The 20386-nt window shown below is 45.2% G+C and overlaps 1 protein-coding gene across 6 annotated transcripts in view; it reads right to left on the bottom strand.

The window, feature by feature from the left end:
- Nucleotides 1-5640: 5640 nt before the first annotated feature.
- CMKLR2 (chemerin chemokine-like receptor 2) overlaps nt 5641-20386 on the bottom strand; it is a 32712-nt gene continuing 17966 nt past the window's right edge. For 4 of the 6 annotated variants that reach the window (XM_081849024.1, XM_081849023.1, XM_081849022.1 and 1 more), the window contains 2 exons: nt 10967-11054; nt 5641-8733 (listed from right to left, as the gene is read on the bottom strand). In XM_081849024.1, the coding sequence (XP_081705150.1) occupies nt 7635-8699 (1065 nt within the window). In that variant the 5' untranslated portion in view covers nt 8700-8733; nt 10967-11054 and the 3' untranslated portion in view covers nt 5641-7634. Of the gene's footprint in view, nt 8734-10966; nt 11055-13935; nt 14455-15413; nt 15649-20386 lie in introns of those variants that run through there. The other 2 variants (XM_081849026.1, XM_081849025.1) reach the window with 2 other exon arrangements.

The following is a 20386-nucleotide window of genomic DNA, read 5'->3' on the forward strand; positions in this document are numbered from 1 at the left end:
GAGACTCCTGAAGGGGAGTGAAAGGCGGGATATCAAATTCAAACTCTTCTTCTTCTAACATCATAAAAACAACACAATATGCATAAAAACAGACATCAATTAATTAAAATACATCTTAAAATTAATTCAGACAAGTTAAAATCTGGGCAGGTGGCAATTATCAGGTTGGAATTGAGAGTGGTTAATAGTTGCCAGGACCAATTGTTTCCACTGATCATACAAGGACCTGTGAGCGGGTTGGGGGCCTCCTTCAGGCTTGTTTTATACAAAGGAAAGTAAGTCAAACTGCATCCTGCCCAAAGGTCTGGCGGAACAGCTCTGTCTTGCAGGCCCTGTGGAAAGATGCCAAATCCCTCAGGGCCCTTGTCTCTTGTGCGGGAGCATTCTACCAGGCCGGGGCCACAGCCAAAAAGGCCCTGGCTCTAGTTGAGGCCAGTCTAATTTCCCTGGGGCCCGGGATCTTCAAGGTGTTGTTAGCAGACCGTAGGTCCTCCACGGGGCATACCAGGAGAGGCGGTCCCGTAGATATGAGGGTCCTATGCCTTATGGGGCTTTAAAGGTTAAAACCAGCACCTTAAACCTGATCCTGTACCCCACCAGGAGCCAGTGCAGCTGGTATAGCACTGGGTGAATGTGATCCCGTGACGAGGACCCCATAAGGAGCCTCGCCGTGGCATTCTGCACCCGCTGGAGTTTCTGGGTCAGTCTCAAGGGCAGCCCCATGTAGCGTGAGTTAGAATAATCAAGCCTGGAGGTGACCGTCGCATGGATCACAGTGGCAAGGTCAGGGTGAAAGAGGTAAGGAACCAACTGCTTAGTTCGGCGGAGATGAAAAATATGCATGTTGGGGACGTTTGGAATTTTCAACTTTGGCCTGTATTGGGCCGTCTCTTCCCTCTACCCCCTGACACTTAGTTCACACCAAAATAATTTTTAAAAAGCATGGCAGATGATGAACCAAGCTGAAAAGCGTTACTGAAATTAGCTTGAGCCCAAAAATAAAGCGTGTCTAAGGATGATCCAAGAGTCTTTGTTCACAGTATCTGGAACTGAGACCTTCACACCAGCACACCAAATAACGATAGACAAGGGGTGGAGGAATCTCTGGCTCTCAAGTCCCATCATCCCTGACCGTGGTCTGTACTGCCTGAGGCAAATGGGAGGGGGAGACCGACAACATCGGGGGGCGGGCACAGGTTAGCCACCCCTACAGAAGAATAAGATGATCCAAAGTGGCAGGCGGCCAGGGCATCCGAGGTCCCACACTGCTTTGAAATAATAATAATAATAATAATAATAATAATAATAATAATAATAATAATAATAATAAATTTTATTTATATCCCGCCCTCCCCAGCCGAAGCTGGGCTCAGGGCGGCTAACAACACTAAAACAGTACAACATTATAAAAACATTATAAAAATTAATTAAAATCAAAATTGATGGCAACCATAAACTAAAGTTTTGTAAAGATTGCCAAAGGAGGGCGTCAGGCTGCACCCTGACCAAAGGCCTGGTGGAACAGCTCTGTCTTGCAGGCCCTGCGGAAAGATGTCAAATCCTGCAGGGCCCTTGTCTCTTGTGACAGAGCGTTCCACCAGGTTGGAGCCGCAGCCGAAAAAGCCCTGGCTCTAGTTGAGGACAGCCCAACCTCTCTGTGGCCTGGGACCTTCAAGGTGTTTTTATTTGAAGACCGTAAGTTCCTCTGTGGGGCATACCAGGAGAATGTGCCCTAGAACCACCATGCAATAGGGTGTTTCTGTGCATTGGAGGAGTGCCTTTGATAATGCATGCCTCCATCTTCAGATATTGCATAACCTTGCCTAGGAATTTACTAGCAACATATTCTGTGATCTATTAGGCGAACCTTCACAGAGGCCAGGCCAGCTCCCAAAACAGCCCAATTCCAGTTTTGCAAACACTCCACAGTCAGTTTGGCATGCATTTTGTTTTCTGCAAAGCCAGTTGCTCAGTCACGAGCGCCAGCTGTTCTGCAGCCATTTGCAGCCCACACACACTTGCAGAAACAAATCACGTATAGTTCACTAAAGTACTTTTCCACAGTACATAAATTTTGCTGGTGTTATTTCTCCCATAAGGAGAAATGAGCAATGAGCGAGGAGCTGTGAGCGAAGGACAAACTGAATGTGACACACAGGCAAGTGGATTTGAACACGGGACTGAAATCTTACAGCAAATGCGGACTGTCCGCACAGATCAACCTAATACAAATCTATTTGCGGGCACACGCACTAAACCCTGTCTGTGGTGCCTACCCCTTTCCCCAAATGATAAGACAAGAGACCAGAGTATGGGTTCAAATTGGCCACAACTGTTTCTGAAGAAACCAGAGGCCTTTCTCCTGGGCATGGTCGGCCAATTGGTGCCAAAGAAGGATAGAACTTTCCTTATGTATGCCACAACAGCAGCAAGAATACTTATTGCAAAGTACTGGAAGACACAAGACCTACCCACCCGGGAAGAATGGCAGATGAAGGTGATGGAGTATATGGAGCTGGCGGAAATGACTGGTAGAATCTGAGACCAGGGAGAAAAGTTGGTGGAAGAAGATTGGAAGAAATTTAAAGTCTATTTACAGAAACATTGTAAAATTAAGGAATGTTAGAAGGAGGCTGGAATGAAGTTATGTGGCTTTAGCAGAAATATTATAAAGGATTAAGTGAAAATAGACTGTTAATGGATGAAAGGAGGAAAGGTAAAGTTACATTATATTAGGATAAAAATTGGGAAGGATGGAAAGGATTTGTTGAAATAGCTAACTGAACTAGAATACAAAAAAGGGAGGTGTGAGGAGGTCAAGGAAACAAGCAAATGAAAGATAAGCTATGGGAAGGTTCGTTGTGTGTGTTTTTTTCCTTTTTGGTTTAATTGTATCTATTTTTCTATTCTGTTTTTTTACAAGTCTGTTTTTTCTTTTTGTAACCTTTAAAACTTTAATAAATATTATTTAAAAAAAAAAAACAAATTGGCCACAACTGTATTGAACTTCAGAAGTGGGAAACTTGGCACAGGCCTTGGCAGGTAACCCTCTCAGGCGCCTGGCTGAGGATATGCAGGCAGATGAGGTCCAGTGAGAGGGGACTGCAAAGCGCAAACTTACACAGCATGCCCTTCCACTGACCTTGTCCCAGGAGTTTGACCTACATGCCGCTGCTCTAGAGCCAGGGACTCCCGGTTTTGCCCTTTAACGGGCCCTGCAAGCGCCGCCGCATGGGGAAGGAACATGAAAGCATCTCCCCAACAGTATATAGATGGTATATCACTCCCGTTAAACTTGCAAAAATGTATAAAACATGTAATAAGTGTTGGAAATGTAAAGAAAGGGAAGGGTCGTTTTACCATATGTGGTGGGAGTGCAAGAAAGTAAAGGGTTTCTGGGAAATGATATATAATGAGTTGAAAAAGATGTTTAAATACACGTTTGTGAAGAAACCAGAAGCATTCTTGTTAGGAATTACCGGAAGAGAAATTAATAGAAGTGACTATAAACTTTTTCAATATGCAGTGACTGCGGCAAGAATTTTAATGGCCCAAAAATGGAAACAAGAGGAATTACCGACACTGGAAGAATGGAGGCGGAAACTGATGGACTTTGCAGAACTAGATAAACTGACAGGGAAAATTAGATACCAGAAAGACCACAAGTTCACTCAGGACTGGAGAAAGTTTACGATTTATCTGGAAAACATTTGTGATGAACAGACAACGCTAGTTGGATTTAAAGAGGCTTTGTGAATGAGAAAGGGTATTGTAAAAGTGAAAGGAGCTGTAAAGATTTATAAACTGGCAATAGAATTATAAAGGAAATGCGGAATAAATATAAAAGTATGAGGATTGCGGGGGGAGCAGGGGGAAGTAAAACAAACAAACCTGTAATATGGAATATGATTGTGTTCAAATAATTTGTAAAAGAAAAATTTTCTCAAAAAATTAATAATAAAAAAAGAAAGCATCTCCCCAACTTGATGTTAGACTAAAGGCTACCTTGCCAAGGCCTAAAACTGCCACTCGAGGCCCTAAGGGGCCTCACTGCCAAGTCCCACAACCGAGGACCAATCAAACCCCGCCATCTCTCCAGTCCCCAAGGGCTCGTCGCAAGTCGTGGAGCCAGAAGTCATTGCCCAGTGAAGTCATTGATCCTGGAAGGAAGAACGGCCAAAGAGGCTTGAGCCCTGGGGTCAGCCTCTTTTCTTTTGGCCTTAGGCCCGCCCCCAGCCGGCCATCCATTGTCCTCCCTGGCCAAGGGCGGGTCAAAGGCCAGCTGAAGCAGGTGGGTGGCACCCGTCCAGGTGAGCGCCGCTCAGTGCCGCAAACCCCGCCCACCTGTGGGGAAGGGAGGGCGGATATTCACAGACACAAAGCAAGAGCTTAAATGCAACTCAAAGCAGGTGAGCCCGGCTGCACAGCACACGTCAACATGGAACACACGAAGCAATTCCGTTTAGAAGACATTCTTGAAACCCATTTTACAGATGGGAAACAACTGAAAGCTAGAAACTCCGATCAAGAGAACAGATCACTAAATCTAGGACAATTAATTCAAAACACAAAGCAACCCGCACTATGACTACAACAAATTCGGTGAATTTATGGAGAAAAGTCATCTGTCCCAACCAATACAGAACCCATGAAGAAATGAGCTAAGCCACATGAGAATGCATGGCGAAATAATAAAATAAGGGCTTATGTATATAATAAATGTTCATAAATGTACCAAGCAAACATGTACATATATAAACCACATGTCTGAAGCAGCACAGGAGAACAGCCATGAAGTTGTTTTGACTCCCAGGCTGACCAGGTGTTTTCTCTGCATAGTCAAAAAGAAAAGCCTCCCCATCGTCTTTTCCTTCACAAATCTTGTCTTAAGGGTATGTCTGTGTATGAATAGGGTGAGCCTGTGACTTGGCTCAGGAACTAAGTATTTATCATTACAAAAGACTGGCCAGGCTCCCTAGGGTATCAATCCAGTAAGCATTAACAGGTAATTTGCCAGGAGGTAAACAACCCACTCAGATTTCTGCTTTAGCCCACCCTTTCTGCGATGTAGGTATAATGTTTCTGGGGGTGGTCTTGGACTACAGGGCGGGCAATTTTAAATGTCTATATAAGGGCAGACACAACTTGGTTCTGGGTCCTCCTTCTCCTGCTTGTTAGGGGAGCCCCCTGTTGCAACAGTTCAATAAAGATCAGGCTTACAAGCTGCTTTGCTTCTCAATATTCTCTGGTTGGCCTCTGTTCTTTCCACCGACCGATGGAGAACCTACAAAGGACTCTGTAAGGGCTCTTGTGTCCCCCATAAGGAAATAAGGGCAGATTTTCATTTATTACAGATTTTTGTTTATTATTACAGAGGCAAGGAACACAAAACATGTACAGAGCTGATTGCTCGAGAAAGCAAAGCAATTTAGTATAATGTGGCCAAGGAATTAAGCATCTAAAAAGCTTTTGCTCATTTCACATTCCTCGCCATACATACAAACACCATTATTTCCTACCCAGAGAGGTTCAGAAAATAAAGTCTTCTCCCTCCTCTTCCCAAAACACACGCAGCTGGCAAAGCTTCCCAGCTCACCACATCTGTAATGGCATTATGAGTCCAAACCAAACCAAACAAAATTAATCTGAAGTATTTATTTCAAATGCTGTTTCCTTGCTTTGGCAATATTATGATTTTAAATATATGGCTGCAACACATTTGCAGCCTACATCAATGTAAATAGTTTCCACCATACATCTCAAAGAAATGTAATGCACATGTAAATTGGTTTCTACAAACAGGATCCAAGCATGCTTTTACAAACAAGTCCCATTGGAAATATTCTGTCCTCCTTTCATGGATCGCTACTGCAGTGGCGAAGCCCCTCACACCTTTCTGAGCGGCTATGACATCTACAAACCTCCCTCCCTGCTCAGGGGAAAAAGCTGTCAGCATGTTTTCCATCCAGAGTTTGTGAGAGGAGGGGAAGTTGGGAAACTTAATCTAGAGGGGTTTCGTAGATGAAAACATTGCGAGGGTAGCTTTCCGGTGATGCGAAAGACTGGGAAGATGTTTCAGGAGACAAGGCAAGGGACAGGGAGCTCAGAGGAAGACAGGATGGGGCACATGAAGCTAAGGGGAAAACAAAAACCCGAGAAAAAGGTGTGTTAAAAAAAGACTTGCGCAGTAATAAAGCAAAGGCAAGAAGGGATCAATTGACTGGGGTGGCAGTGCTGAAGAAACCACCATATTTAAGGTCAGACCAGGCAGTATGCTATAATTTGAAAGGAATACAGTGGTGCTACCACTAAATATTAGGCACCTAGGCTAATATCTGAGTGAGATTAAGTGAAATCAGCACTGGTAAAGCGGCTTGAACTCTGAAAGCCATTCTTAGTGAATGTATTGCTTTGCTTTTGTAGAACAAAACTGTTTGCCTAAACCCTCTGGAAGTGCAAAATACCCAGATCAATGTGTCTCTGTGCAAATCATTTCAGTGGACCAGAAACCTCATGTGCAAATGTCCTGCTCTGCCAAATTCTATACCTGGGACTGGTCCTACTCGGAGTAGACCTACTGAAATTAATGGGTTTAATTAGTTCTGCCTCTTAATTCCAATGTGTTGACCCTGAGGAGGACTATTGTTGGATATGACCTATAGGATTAAGGAGCCAGGTTTACTGAAAATGTTGATAAAGCCCGCTAGCAGGCTTACAGATTAACCTGCCTCATTGGAAGCAGTGGAATCCTTGCATTTAATATATATAATCTTTGACATCTTGAGCAGAAACTAAGCAAAAAACCATAAGCAAAGGGGAAGAGAAATTGTCAGTTTTGTTCAGCAAGGCTCTGTGCCAAAAATATATATAATAAAGTATACTTGACTACTTAAAAAGATTGCAAAGGTACTATGTTTTTAAAAGCACATCAAAAAGTGCATTTGCGTGTTGTTTTGTGTGACATTTCCCTATGCGGTTACTTCAAGGGAGAATCAATGTCTTTGTTTAGTGCTTGAAGGACAATGTTTTGATACTGAAGAACTATAAAATAAGAACATTCCATGACACACACTGTCTTCCATGATCCTAAGTCCCTGCACAAACTTCTTTCCTCCCTCAGTAGCTTGAATTTGGGGTGGGGAGATTATCAGGCCTTCTATTGTGTCTTTTAACAGTAGCTTGATGTGCAGAAATTGGCAGATAAAGCTTTAAATGGCATTGGGATGAAGATCACAACATTTTAATGATGGCTCCTCAGAAGCATGTGAGTTTTGGATGCCTAAAAGTTTGGCAACCCTATGAACAATTGAAGTTGCTTATGAACTTCTGCTGTTTTGACCTCATTCAGACCTCCAGCTTCTATCATTGCCTTCGTGGACAATGGTCAAGGATGAGGAGAGTGGCTATACGCAACATGCGGATGACATAACAGTGGCTACAAAACCTGTGTCCTTTTACTAAAGAAGTTTTACTGGAAAAAATATGCAGCTCATGGGAGCTGAATGGGGTCAAAGCAAAAGGAGTTCCACCTGGGGAGAACCACCTTGGCTACTTTTGTGTAGTGACGGTTGGGTTACAAACACCTCTGATGTCTAGATCTTAATAAGGTGGGCATATTGCAGAGTGAGTGCCCGTCAGGGAGAGATTTCACCCAGAGAAGTCTCCAGCTCAGACGCTTCACCCTGCTGTAGACTCAAAGAATTCCAGACTTGTTCGCTGACTGTCCCAGACCGGCTGACTTCCCAGAGGGTGTGCTTCACCAGTTCTGAAAACGTCACACTGAAACAGGACTGGAGTTTCTTGCTGAGGAGGACGTAAAGAATGGGGTTAAGGCAGCTGTTGATGAAAGCAAAGCTGACGGAAAGAGGAATGGCGTCGCGGAGCAAGTCGTGCCAGTAGTTATCGTGGTGAGCAGAGAGCTCAAGGATGCTGAATATTTGGTATGGGGTCCAGCAAACGAAAAAAACCACCACCACAGCCAGAACAGTCCAGAAGAGCCTGCTGGAGGTCAGCGTGGCAGTTTTCTTCACCTGGCATATCAGAAGAGAGTAACAAACAATCATGGTCAGCAGAGGAAAGAGGTAGCCACAAATGAACCTTACCCAGGTGAGAACATGGTGTCTGAGGATAATAAGATTGACGTCGGTGGGATGGAAGTTGTTGTAGCAAATGGTGACATTGTTGTGTAGTGTAAGGGTATCTCTAAAGTACAGCGCCGGGCTTCCAATGAGCGTGGCCAAAACCCAGATGAAAGCAATCATAAAGAAGGTGTTCTTGAGAGTCCGATGCCGGTAGGAGAAGACAGGGTGGATCAGATGGACATAACGGTCCAGGCTGATGGCTGTCAGGAAGAAGACGCTGGCAAACATGTTGAAGAGAGCAATGAAGGAGTTTGCTTTGCACAGCCACTTCCCAAAGGGCCAATGGAAGCCCGTGGCCACGTAGGTGATGTAGAGAGGGAGGAAAAGGACGAAGATGAAGTCCGCAATAGCCAGGTTGAGGAACCAGAGGGAAGTCACGGTCTTGTCCCATTTAAAGCCCATAATCCAGATGACGATCGCATTGCCAGGCACTCCCAGGAGAAAAGCCACGCCGTGGAACACAAGCGATGCCACCTGTGCGTGGGTGAGGTGGGACACGGGGGGCTCGTCCTCTTCGTAAGTCCCAAAGTATTCCGTGAAGTTGTCCTCGTACTCCATGAGATCTGCAGATGCCACGGTTGCTGACTATTTGCTGAAAGGAAGGGGAGTGAAAAAAAGGGGTGGAGTGGGGGAAAACAAGAGGGGAAAAAGTAGTGCCCATCAAAATAAATACAGTGGTACCTGGCAAAACGAATGCCTCGCAAGACGAAAAATGCGCAAGACGAAAGAGTTTTCTGTTTTTTGAGGTGCTTTGCAAGACGAATTTCCCTATGGGCTTGCTTCGCAAGACAAAACGTCTTGCGAGTTCTTGCGAGTTTGTTTCCTTTTTCTTAAAGCCGCTAAGCCGCTAAGCCGTTAATAGCCGCTAAGCCGCTAAGCCGTTAATAGCCGCTAAGCCGCTAATAGCCGTGCTTCGCAAGACGAAAAAACCGCAAGACGAAGAGGCTCGCGGAACGGATTAATTTCGTCTTGCGAGGCACCACTGTAATTTCCCCTTGAATGCACATAGCAATGGCCTTTTATAGCAACCTGCCAGCATCGATCTGCTATAGGTCCCTATCAAAGACCCAGCAATTCATAAACTATCATATTTTTTGCTCTATAAGACTCACTTTTTCCCTCCTAAAAAGTAAGGGGAAATGTGTGTGCGTCTTATGGAGCGAATGCAGGCTGCGCAGCTATCCCAGAAAACAGAACAGTAAGAGGGATTGCTGCTTTCACTGCGCAGCGATCCCTCTTGCTGTTCTGGCTTCTGAGATTCAGAATATTTTTTTTTCTTGTTTTCCTCCTCCAAAAACTAGGTGCGTCTGGTGGTCTGGTGCGTTTTATAGAGCAAAAAATACAGTATTTTACCCATCAAAGTGTTGCTTTCCAAACTGAGACCAAACTGAGGTGTTTTAGTTTCACCCACACCATACATTTAAAGCACTTTGGGTTCCCTCAAAGTATTATGGGAACTGTAGTTTACTAAGGGTGCTGGGTATTGTAGCTCTGTGAGGGGTAAACTACAATTCCCATGAATCTTTGGGCGAAGCCAGGTGGTTTAAATGTATTGTGTGGATGTGACCCAAATCAGTGCAAATGGCCAGTGTCGGGATGGGCTAGTTGGATAACTATGGTTGTGCAATATGTGGTCTAACAGTATCCTCCAACAGGATCATAAGTAACTGGTGCTTTGCCCAGGTCAGGGAAGACAGTTCAAATTGATTTGTGGGATATGGAGATTTGGGGTTGGATGGGGAAAGGCCCTGTACCTCCCTAACGTTCCTTGCCTTACTGTCTAGAACAAGGGTAGGCAACCTAAGCCCATTCGCCTTCTCAATCCGGCCTGCGGACGGTCCGGGAATCAGTGTGTTTTTACATGAGTAGAATGTGTGCTTTTACAATGGTGCCCCGCAAGATGAATGCCTTGCAAGACGGAAAACCCACTAGACGAAAGGGTTTTCCGTTTTGGAGGTGCTTCGCAAAACGAATTTCCTATGGGCTTGCTTCGCAAGACGAAAATGTCTTGCGAGTTCCTGCGGTTTTTTTCCCCTTTTTCCCTCCTTTTTCTAAGCCGCTAAGCCGCTTATCAGCTGATCCACTAAGCCGCTTATCAGCTGATCCGCTAAGCCGCTAATCAGCTGATCCGCTAAGCCGCTTATCAGCTGATCCGCTAAGCCGCTAAGCCACTTATCAGCTGATCCGCTAAGCCGCTAATAGCGCTAAGCCGCTAATGGGCTTGCTTCGCAAGACGAAAAAAACCGCAAGACGAAGAGACTCGCGGAACGGATTCTTTTTGTCTTGTGAGGCACCACTGTATTTAAAATGCATCTCTGGGTTATTTGTGGGGCATAGGAATTCGTTCACTCCCCCCCCTCCAAAATATAGTCCGGCCCACCACATGGTCTGAGGGACAGTGGACCAGCCCATGGCTGAAAAAGGTTGCTGACCCCTGGCCTAGAATGATCAAATTACCGTATTTTTTGCTCTATAAGACTCACTTTTTCCCTCCTAAAAAGTAAGGGGAATGGTGTGTGCATCTTATGGAGCGAATGCAGGCTGCACAGCTATCACAGAAGCCAGAACAGCAAGAGGGATTGCTGCTTTCACTGTGCAGCGATCCCTCTTGCTGTTCTGGCTTCTGAGATTCAGAATATTTTTTTTCTTGTTTTCCTCCTCCAAAACCTAGGTGTGTCTTGTGGTCTGGTGCATCTTATAGAGCGAAAATACGGCAATCACCTCTTTCTTTTTTCTCTTATATGTTATCTCCTCTGGAAAAGGAAAAACGTTTCAAAAATAAATGTAATTAAGTAAAAATGGCAATATGGAAAGGGCCTTCCTACCTTTCAGAATGGCTGAGGAGCTTTGGTACTTATTGTCCGTCTAAAGTTTTGAGTCAGCCGCTCCGGCTGGGCACTTTGCTAATGAAGTCTGAAACAGAAATCAGAGACGAAGAAAAGAAAATAGTGTGAATGCAGGATGGAAAACATAACTGGAATGTCAGAAAGCAACAGCATGTGAAAACACATCACAATCATCATCAAATTAAGAATTGGAGTCTCCCTGGAAGCTTGGTAGGAATGGTTTGTGTGACAGAATTGTTCTGGGAAACTCAATGTAGCCCCGTTAAAAAGGCATAATTGGGGAGGGAATAGGTCATAACTGGGATTTGACTGTAAGTGTAATACGGTGGTACCTCGGGTTACAAACACCTCGGGTTACAAACTCCACTAACCTGGAAGTAGTACCTTGGGTTGGAGAAGAAGAAGAAGAAGAGGAAGAAGAAGAGGAAGAAGAAGAGGAAGAAGAGGAGGAGGAGGAGGAGGAGGAGGAAGAAGAAGAGGAAGAAGAGGAAGAAGAGGAAGAAGAAGAAGAAGAAGAAGAAGAAGAAGAAGAAGAAGAAGAGGAGGAGGAGGAGTTTGGATTTGATATCCCGCTTTATCACTACCCAAAGGAGTCTCAAAGTGGCTAACAATCTCCTTTCCCTTCCTCCCCCACAACAAACACTCTGTGAGGTGAGTGGGGCTGAGAGACTTCAGAGAGAAGTGTGAGTGGCCCAAGGTCACCCAGCAGCTGCATGTGGAGGAGCAGAGACACGAACCCGGTTCACCAGATTACAAGTCCACCGCTCTTAACCACTACACCACACTGGCTACTTTGCCCCAGGATGAGAATGGAAATTGCGCGCCGGCAGCAGCAGGAGGCCCCATTAGCAAAAGCGTGCCTCAGGTTAAGAATGGTTTTGGGTTAAGAACGGACCTGCGGAACGAATTAAGTTTGTAACTCAAGGTACCACTGTATATTGTGAGTATCAGCCTCTGACAGTCTCCCACTTTACCTGTAGAGGTAAAGGACAGCTCTGTTCAACACCTGCATGCAAACACAGGCTGGTACTACCACCTCCCCTTTTAGTCAATAAATTGTTTCTCAAGCACGCCCATTTGGAAGTATACTGGATTCAAAGAAAAGGGATTTTTAATAATAATAATAATAATAATAATAATAATAATAAATTTATTTATATCCTGCCCTCCCCAGCCAAAGCTGGGCTCAGGGCGGCTAACAACAATAAAATAATACAACATTCTAAAGTCATTTCATTCTAAAATCAATTCATAATCAAATTAATGGCAACCATTGGGCTAGAGTTCTGTGAGGATTGCCAAAGGAGGGGGTCAGACTGTGCCTTGGCCAAAGGCCTGGTGGAACAGCTCTGTCTTGCAGGCCCTGCGGAAAGATGTCAAGTCCCTCTTGTGGCAGAGCGTTCCACCAGATGGGAGCCACAGCCGCAAAAGCCCTGGCTCTGGTTGAGGCCAGCCTAACCTCCCTGTGGCCCGGGACCTCCAAGAAGTTTTTGTTTGAAGACCGTAAGGTCCTCTGTGGGACATACCAGGAGAGGCGGTCCCGTAGGTACGAGGGTCCTAGGCCATATAGGGCTTTAAAGGTTAAAACCAGCACCTTAAACCTGACCCTGTACTCCACCGGGAGCCAGTGCAGCTGGTATAGCACCGGGTGAATGTGATCTCGCAGCGAGGAGCCCGTAAGGAGTCTCGCCGCGGCATTCTGCACCCGCTGGAATTAAATATCCTTAGGACTGGAGTGTAAAAGGTGAGCACCAGAGACATCACCCAAAACGCATTAAGTGTGGCCCACAGATCAGGCCCAAACAAAATGAAACACAACTTTAGAGATTTCACACATCCCATTCAAGCATCTAGATTCACACTACGGAGATTTTCCACATGCCACTCAACATCATTAACTTTAATTAACTTCATTCCTAATGAAATCAAAACACGCCGTGCAAATGTTCTTAGAAAACAGCATGTGCGAGATCGGCACGTTGGATTATGCATATAAGGAGCAATTGATGGGGCCATTCTGCAAATTAATGTTAAAAAATGTTGATGATCAAACCCAGCTTGAGATAACTGAAGATTCATTCTGTTCACAGCGGGGAATGTTTCATTCCTAGGTGTTTAGTGTTTACACTAGTCTCTGCAGCGATGGAAACCTCTGAATGAAGCCTGTGGTAAACAGCTTGTGCAGAGCATGTATTAGGAATAAGGATCTCTGCCACCCTCCAGAGAAAACTATCTAAGCCACAGATACTGTAAGAGTTTTATCAGGGTGGCCTCCATGTGCTGAACTTTACAGAAGGCGACCTTCTGCTTCTCTGCTTGCAGTTGAAATCCAGTTTTGAGATTAAGAATCCTAAGAAGGGAGAGAGCCAGGAGGGAGGTTTCAAAGTCATCCATCAACGATGTTAGATGGGACTTTTATTTTACAAGGTGTTTTATAATGTGACCCAAAACCACCCATAGGGATCTTAAAAGGTAAAGGGACCCCTGACCATTAGGTCCAGTTGCGGACGACTCTGGGGTTGCGGCGCTCATCTCGCTTTACTGGCCAAGGGAGCCAGCATGACTAAGCCTCTTCTGGTGAACCACAGCAGCGCACGAAACACCGTTTACCTTCCCGCCTGAGCAGTACCTATTTATCTACTTGCACTTTGATGTGCTTTCAAACTGCTAGGTTGGCAGGAGCAGGGACCGAGCAACGGGAGCTCACCCCATTGCAGGGATTCGAACCGCCGACCTTCTGATCGGCAAGCCGTAGGCTTGGTGGTTTAGACCACAGCACCACCATCTTACTACCCAGCAAATATGAAGTTTGCTGAAGTCTCCTCACCTTCTGACCCAAGCCGTGATAGATCAGACAAGTTCAAATGATTTCAAAGAATCATTGTGCTTTAATAACTATGTCGGAATAAAGAATGAATAAGAAGCAACGGAAGACAAACAACACATACCAAGATTTCTTGCGGGCCTTGCTTCTTTCCTTCTCTTTGTTATTTAGTCCCACCCATTCCAGATTTTACCCATCTCTCTGCTGCTTGCATCTATTGGACAATAGCATTTTTCATCACTTTTCTCTATCGCCATCCAATTTGGGGTGCCTCTTTCTGAATAGCTCTCCAGATTTTTGTCTGCTCCTTGGTGATAATCTCTCACCTAGTTCCTCATCTTGCTGTTCCAGCTCGATCAGCAAATTTGGTTCCTCATTTACACATTTGTCACATGCTGCCCTTACCCAAACCCTTGCATTCATCAGCTTTCTATTTAGACCTATTGCCCAAGCCTGCTTGGTGTGCCTTGCTTTGCTTCTGTTGTAAGTTCCTGTCTGCTTTTAGCTACGAGATGCTGTTGGACTCATGATTCCATGCCCCCATAATCTTGAACCTTCTAGATTTCCCCTTGATCAATCCTAAAATGACCTATCAACTTTATACTTATATTTATATATGGGCATGTTATTTTATGTAAGGGACGCGGGTGGCGCTGTGGGTTAAACCACAGAGCCCAGGACTTGCCGATCAGAATGTCGGAAGTTTGAATCCCTGTGACACGGTGATCTCCCATTGCTTGGTCCCTGCTCCTGCCAACCTAGCAGTTTGAAAGCACGTCAAAGTGCAAATAGATAAATAGGTACCACTCCGGTGGGAAGGTAAATGGCATTTCCATGCGCTGCTCTGGTTCGCCAGAAGCGGCTTAGTCATGCTGGCCACATGACCTGGAAGCTGTACGCCGGCTCCCTTGGCCAATAAAATGAAATGAGCGCCGCAACCCCAGAGTCGGTCACGACTGGACCTAATGGTCAGGGGTCCCTTTACCTTTACCTTTATGTTATTTTATTCCTGTGATAGCATCTTGATAGCACACTCAGCAGTCATGCAGGTCACCTGGTCAGCCTTCTCAACTATGATGGACTGGTAGGTAAAGGGACCCCTGACCATTAGGTCCAGTTCTGACTGACTCTGGGGTTGCGACGCTCATCTCACTTTATTGGCCGAGGGAGCCGGTGTACAGCTTCCAGGTCATGTGGCCAGCATGACTAAGCCGCTTCTGGCGAACGAGAGCAGCGCACGGAAACGCCGTTTACCTTCCGACCGGAGTGGTACCTGTTTATCTACTTGCACTTTGACATGCTTTTGAACTGCTAGGTTGGCAGGAGCAGGGACCGAGCAACGGGAGCTCACCCCATCATGGGGATTCGAATCACCGACCTTCTGATCGGCAAGCCCTGGGCTCTGTGGTTTAGACCACAGCGCCACCCGCGCCCCACTTTACCCATTCATATTTGTCTGTCCTTCAATCTATCTGTTCCTCCACCCCCAATCCATTCATCTCTAAACACATGCATCAAGAATGGCTGAGCTGCATTTGGCCTTTCTCATCCATATTGAAGAAGACACTTTCCTTTTCTAGAAAAAGAGGTGCCAGAACTCACCACGAATGCCTCCCTCATTCTTTCATAAATGGCAATGGTGTCCACTGGAGAGGTGGCAGAAATTCTGGCTGAAAATAAACCCCGGCTAAAATAATTTTGTTTGGGTCCCTCCCTGCTCTGGATAAATTCAACATTTGCAAAATATTTCTGTTCCAGATTTAATCGAGATACACGCAAGTCATCATCTCTCCCTTGGGGGCGTGAATTCTGCTCAAAATAACAGCACCACCCAGATGAGTCATTTTTTAAAAAATATTGTAAACAAGAAGTAGTCTTCTAACCAGCTGCAGTTAAAAAGCAATTTTGAGCAGAAAGGGAAGTTTTTGGTGAATATAAAGGGAAAGTGAGGGGAAATAACTATATTTGTCTGTGGACTTCAAGATATTATATATCTGGGAAAAAGACTTTTTGCCCACTTAATTTAGAGCTAGCTTAAATAAAGATATAGGTATGGCCCTATAGACGGGCTGCTGCTGCTGCTGTCTTAGACTTAGGTATGTAAAGGTAAAGGGACCCCTGAACATTAGGTCCAGTCATGACCGACTCTGGGGTTGCGGCGCTCATCTCACTTTATTGGCTGAGGGAGCCGGCGTACAGTTTCCGGGTCATGTGGCCAGCATGACTAAGCCACTTCCAGCGAACCAGAGCAGTGCACGGAAACGCCGTTTACCTTCCCCCCGGAACGGTACCTATTTATCTACTTGTACTTTGATGTGCTTTCAAACTGCTAGGTTGGCAGGAGCAAGGACCGAGCAACGGGAGCTCACCCCGTTGCGGGGATTCGAACCGCCAACCTTCTGATCAGCAAGTCCTAGGCTCTGTGGTTTAACCCACAGCTCCACCCACATCCCTTGTCTTAGACTTACTGGGGTGCAAATGATGTTTGGAGAATGTACGCTGGAGAGGGAAGTTTCCAAAGATCAGCCCTGGGGTGAAATCAGGTCTAGGACAGAGACAAGGCTAGCCTTGAATCCTGAAACAGCAGGGCAAAGATAGGGAAACAGGGAAACAGGCAAGAGAGGCAGCCAGCAGGCCAAAGTCTGCGGAGAGGGCGCAGAAGGCAGAAACCAAAGGCAAGGTTGCCAACAGGATTTCTGGGCTCAGAACACTGGACTGCACTGGATTGAGCCTTCCGCAGAAGAAGACACAAATTTGCATACTATTTGCATTTGCGTCATATGCAGATCTGTGGATCAAGGTGGAGGACACAAATAGAAATCAGGCACAAGTATTGAGATGTCTGATGGAAAGAGTATCGAGAGGCAATGTTTTCCCCATACTGTGGTACCTCGGGTTACATACGCTTCAGGTTACATACGCTTCAGGTTACAGACTCCACTAACCCAGAAATATTACCTCGGGTTAAGAACTTTGCTTCATGATGAGAACAGAAATCGTGCTACGGCAGCGGGAGGCCCCATTAGCTAAAGTGGTGCTTCAGGTTAAGAACAGTTTCAGGTTAAGAACAGACCTCCGGAACGAATTAAGTACTTAACCCGAGGTACCATTGTAACTGGATTTCCACACAGGAAAACGCTAAGCCTGTTGGGCTTCTGCCTTCTGTATAGCTGTTAAAAACACAAGAGCTCTGGTCTCCCCACAATTTGAACCCTACACTATGCAAAACAAAAAACACAACCTCATTTCATGAGTTGGGAAAGAGCTAGGGTATTTCGTAAGTTGTTCTTAGGCTGGCAATGCTACAATCACTGCAAGACCAAGGTCGACATGACCATGCTTGGATAAATTAAAGAGAAAATTTCGGCCGTTGTAGTTTACCCCTCACAAGAGCTACAACTGCCAGCAACCTTTAACAAGCAACAGTACGCAGAATTCTCTGAGAAAAAGAATGTACTCCGATTGTGATTAAAAGATATAATGTGCCCATGGACCAGAGCACGCCAGGCACTCCTGTCTTCCACTGCCTCCCGCACTTTGGTCAAACTCATGCTGGTAGCTTCGAGAACACTATCCAGCCATCTCGTCCTCTGTCGTCCCCTTCTCCTTGTGCCCTCCATCTTTCCCAACATCAGGGTCTTTTCCAGGGAGTCTTCTCCCTGGAAAAGATATTAGATATCTTTGATATTAAAAGATTTGTTTGATATTAGAAAGGGGGAAAGATAGCTGCCCAATAGCAAGCCTTAAATGCTTTCTTTTTCTTTTAAAATTTTCACCTTTTCCAAATATTTGTAACAAGAAAAACAAAATCTTTACAAATCTAATTTACCTTCCCCTCAACTTCCCTCCCCTCCTTTCTGCGGTTACTTAATTTATATCTTTTTATTACCGCATAGCCAATTCGAAGCTAATCCGAAGAGTCGGACACGACTAAATGACTAAACAACAACAACACAATATCAAACATGTTCCTGCTGCATCATAATATAGCATAGTTCTCATTCTCAGTTATGAATGCTGCCAAGCCAGAGACACACTAAAAGGCAGCAACTCTCAGCCACCCTGTACCCCCCAAAAAACAATCCCCCCCAACCCCCCGCTCTGTTTCATGGGATATGAGTGGACTTTTGGAAGTGGGGACCAGGCATTTGGGGGCAGCTTTGTCCTATATTGCTCCAAGCAGCCTATGTCAGGAATAGGATTGCACGGCAAGCCTTTGACGCTGGGCATGTCTACTTAGGTGTAAGTCCCAAAGTCAACAGTAGGATCTAACTACAGGGTTACATACACTTCAGGTTACAGACTCCGCTAACCCAGAAATAGTACCTCGGGTTAAGAACTTTGCTTCAGGATGAGAACAGAAATCATGCTCTGGCAGCGGTGTGGCGGCAGCAGGAGGCCCCATTAGCTAAAGTGGTGCTTCAGGTTAAGAACAGTTTCAGGTTAAGAACAGACCCTAACCTATCCATTCTCAAGGAAATCAGCCCTGAGTGCTCACTGGAAGGACAGATCCTGAAGTTGAGGTTCCAGTACTTTGGCCACCTCATGAGAAAAGAAGACTCCCTGGAAAAGACCCTGATGTTGGGAAAGATGGAGGGCACAAGGAGAAGGGGGACGCCAGAGGACGAGATGGTTGGATAGTGTTCTCGAAGCTACCAGCATGAGTTTGACCAAACTGCGGGAGGCAGTGGAAGACAGGAGTGCCTGGCATGCTCTGGTCCATGGGGTCACGTAGAGTCGGACACAACTAAACGACTAAACAACAACAAGAACAGACCTCCAAACGAATTAAGTACGTAACCAGAGGTACCACTGTACACAGCTTCCATTCAAAACATGCACTCTCTTAGAGATAATTTCCATTGGCACAACTTAGTCTTCTTCCTGACTTGAACCGCACTGCCAAAGCTTCCCCTAAGATTCCTGGTCTATCAGTCATACCATTCCAGGTACTAAAGATCATCACAGATAGAAAGGACTTGTGGACCTTGGAAGAGGTTGAAGAGTTGGCGAGTCTTCAGGAACAGCGGGAGTCTCTCCTGCCTTCACTGAAGAGTGAAGACAGAACCTTCTTTCTGTATCCCAAGGGTCTCTGGGTTCATCATGTTTTAAGGCCCAAAGAGAGCAAAAGGAAAATGTGTGAAGGCAGCAAGACATGATCCCATCTCTAATGCTGCAGCCAAGAGAGAAACAATCAGTTCTGGGCTACTTTTCAAAACTTTGTCTTGCACAACCCAAGGCTTGCCGCACAGAACGTGGAAGGGAAAACATGAGGCATTTTGACAGAGCTGCACTCCTGAAATGAACGTCCAAATTCCGTTTTTCCTAGCTTGTTGCATACCCTTCAACATTCTTCAGATGAAAATAGGGACATTTCTCTTCTTGGTCCTCCCCTGCAGAGCATTTTTTATCAGAAGAAGGGCAAGTGTCACCACTACAACACTAACGGGGAGCAGCAAACAGACCCTCCACCATCTTGGGGGGGGGGGAATCTTATCCCTGGGGTGTTTTTTAAAATTTATTTAATCATTTTTTCCATACAAACAACAACCACACAAGGCACATACAACAAAAACCATAATAACACCACTAACACAATTACACAATAACCTAGACAGCATCTTAAAAAGCAGAGACATCACCTTGCCAACAAAGGTCCGTATAGTTAAAGCTATGGTTTTCCCAGTAGTGATGTATGGAAGTGAGAGCTGGACCATAAAGAAGGCTGATCACCGAAGAATTGATGCTTTTGAATTCTGGTGCTGGAGGAGGCTCTTGAGAATCCCATGGACTGCAAGAAGAGAAAACCTCTCCATTCTGAAGGAAATCAGCCCTGAGTGCTCACTGGAAGGACAGATCGTGAAGCTGAGGCTCCAATACTTTGGCCACCTCATGAGAAGAGAAGACTCCCTGGAAAAGACCCTGATGTCAGGAAAGATGGAGGGCACAAGGAGAAGGGAACGACAGAGGACGAGATGGTTGGACAGTGTTCTCGAAGCTACCAACATGAGTTTGACCAAACTGCGGGAGGCAGTGGAAGACAGGAGTGTCTGGCGTGCTCTGGTCCATGGGGTCACGAAGAGTTGGACACGACTAAACAACAACAACAAAACACAATTTGACAATTCAAATTTGAATACTGATATACCTATGACTACACCTTTTTAACAATATTTCCCCACCTCTCCTCCCCCTACTTCCCACCACTGTCTGCCTTATCGCTTAAATATTCCTTCCAGATTTCTTCATATTTATCCATTCTTAATTTGCGTCGACATGCAATTCATTCGTAGGTAACTAGTCTGTCCATATTATCAATCCATGCGCTCAATGGAATCTTTTTGCGGCTCTTCCAATCCATCAAAACAAGTTTTTTTGCTTCTAATATGGCACGGTACATCCATTATTTTCTTTTACCCCTTGTAATCTTCCATGTTTCCAGAATATAATTTAGAATTAAATTCAATCCCTGGTTTTATTTTATTCTTTGGTAGATTTACAAAAAGAAAAACACGCACCAATAAATAAATTTTCAGAAAGCATTAAACAAAACAAAACAAGGCCCCTTGTGTTCT

This window comes from Podarcis erhardii, assembly GCF_964252035.2.
Source record: "Podarcis erhardii genome assembly, chromosome: 1".
Classification (NCBI taxonomy): Eukaryota; Metazoa; Chordata; class Lepidosauria; order Squamata; family Lacertidae; genus Podarcis; species Podarcis erhardii.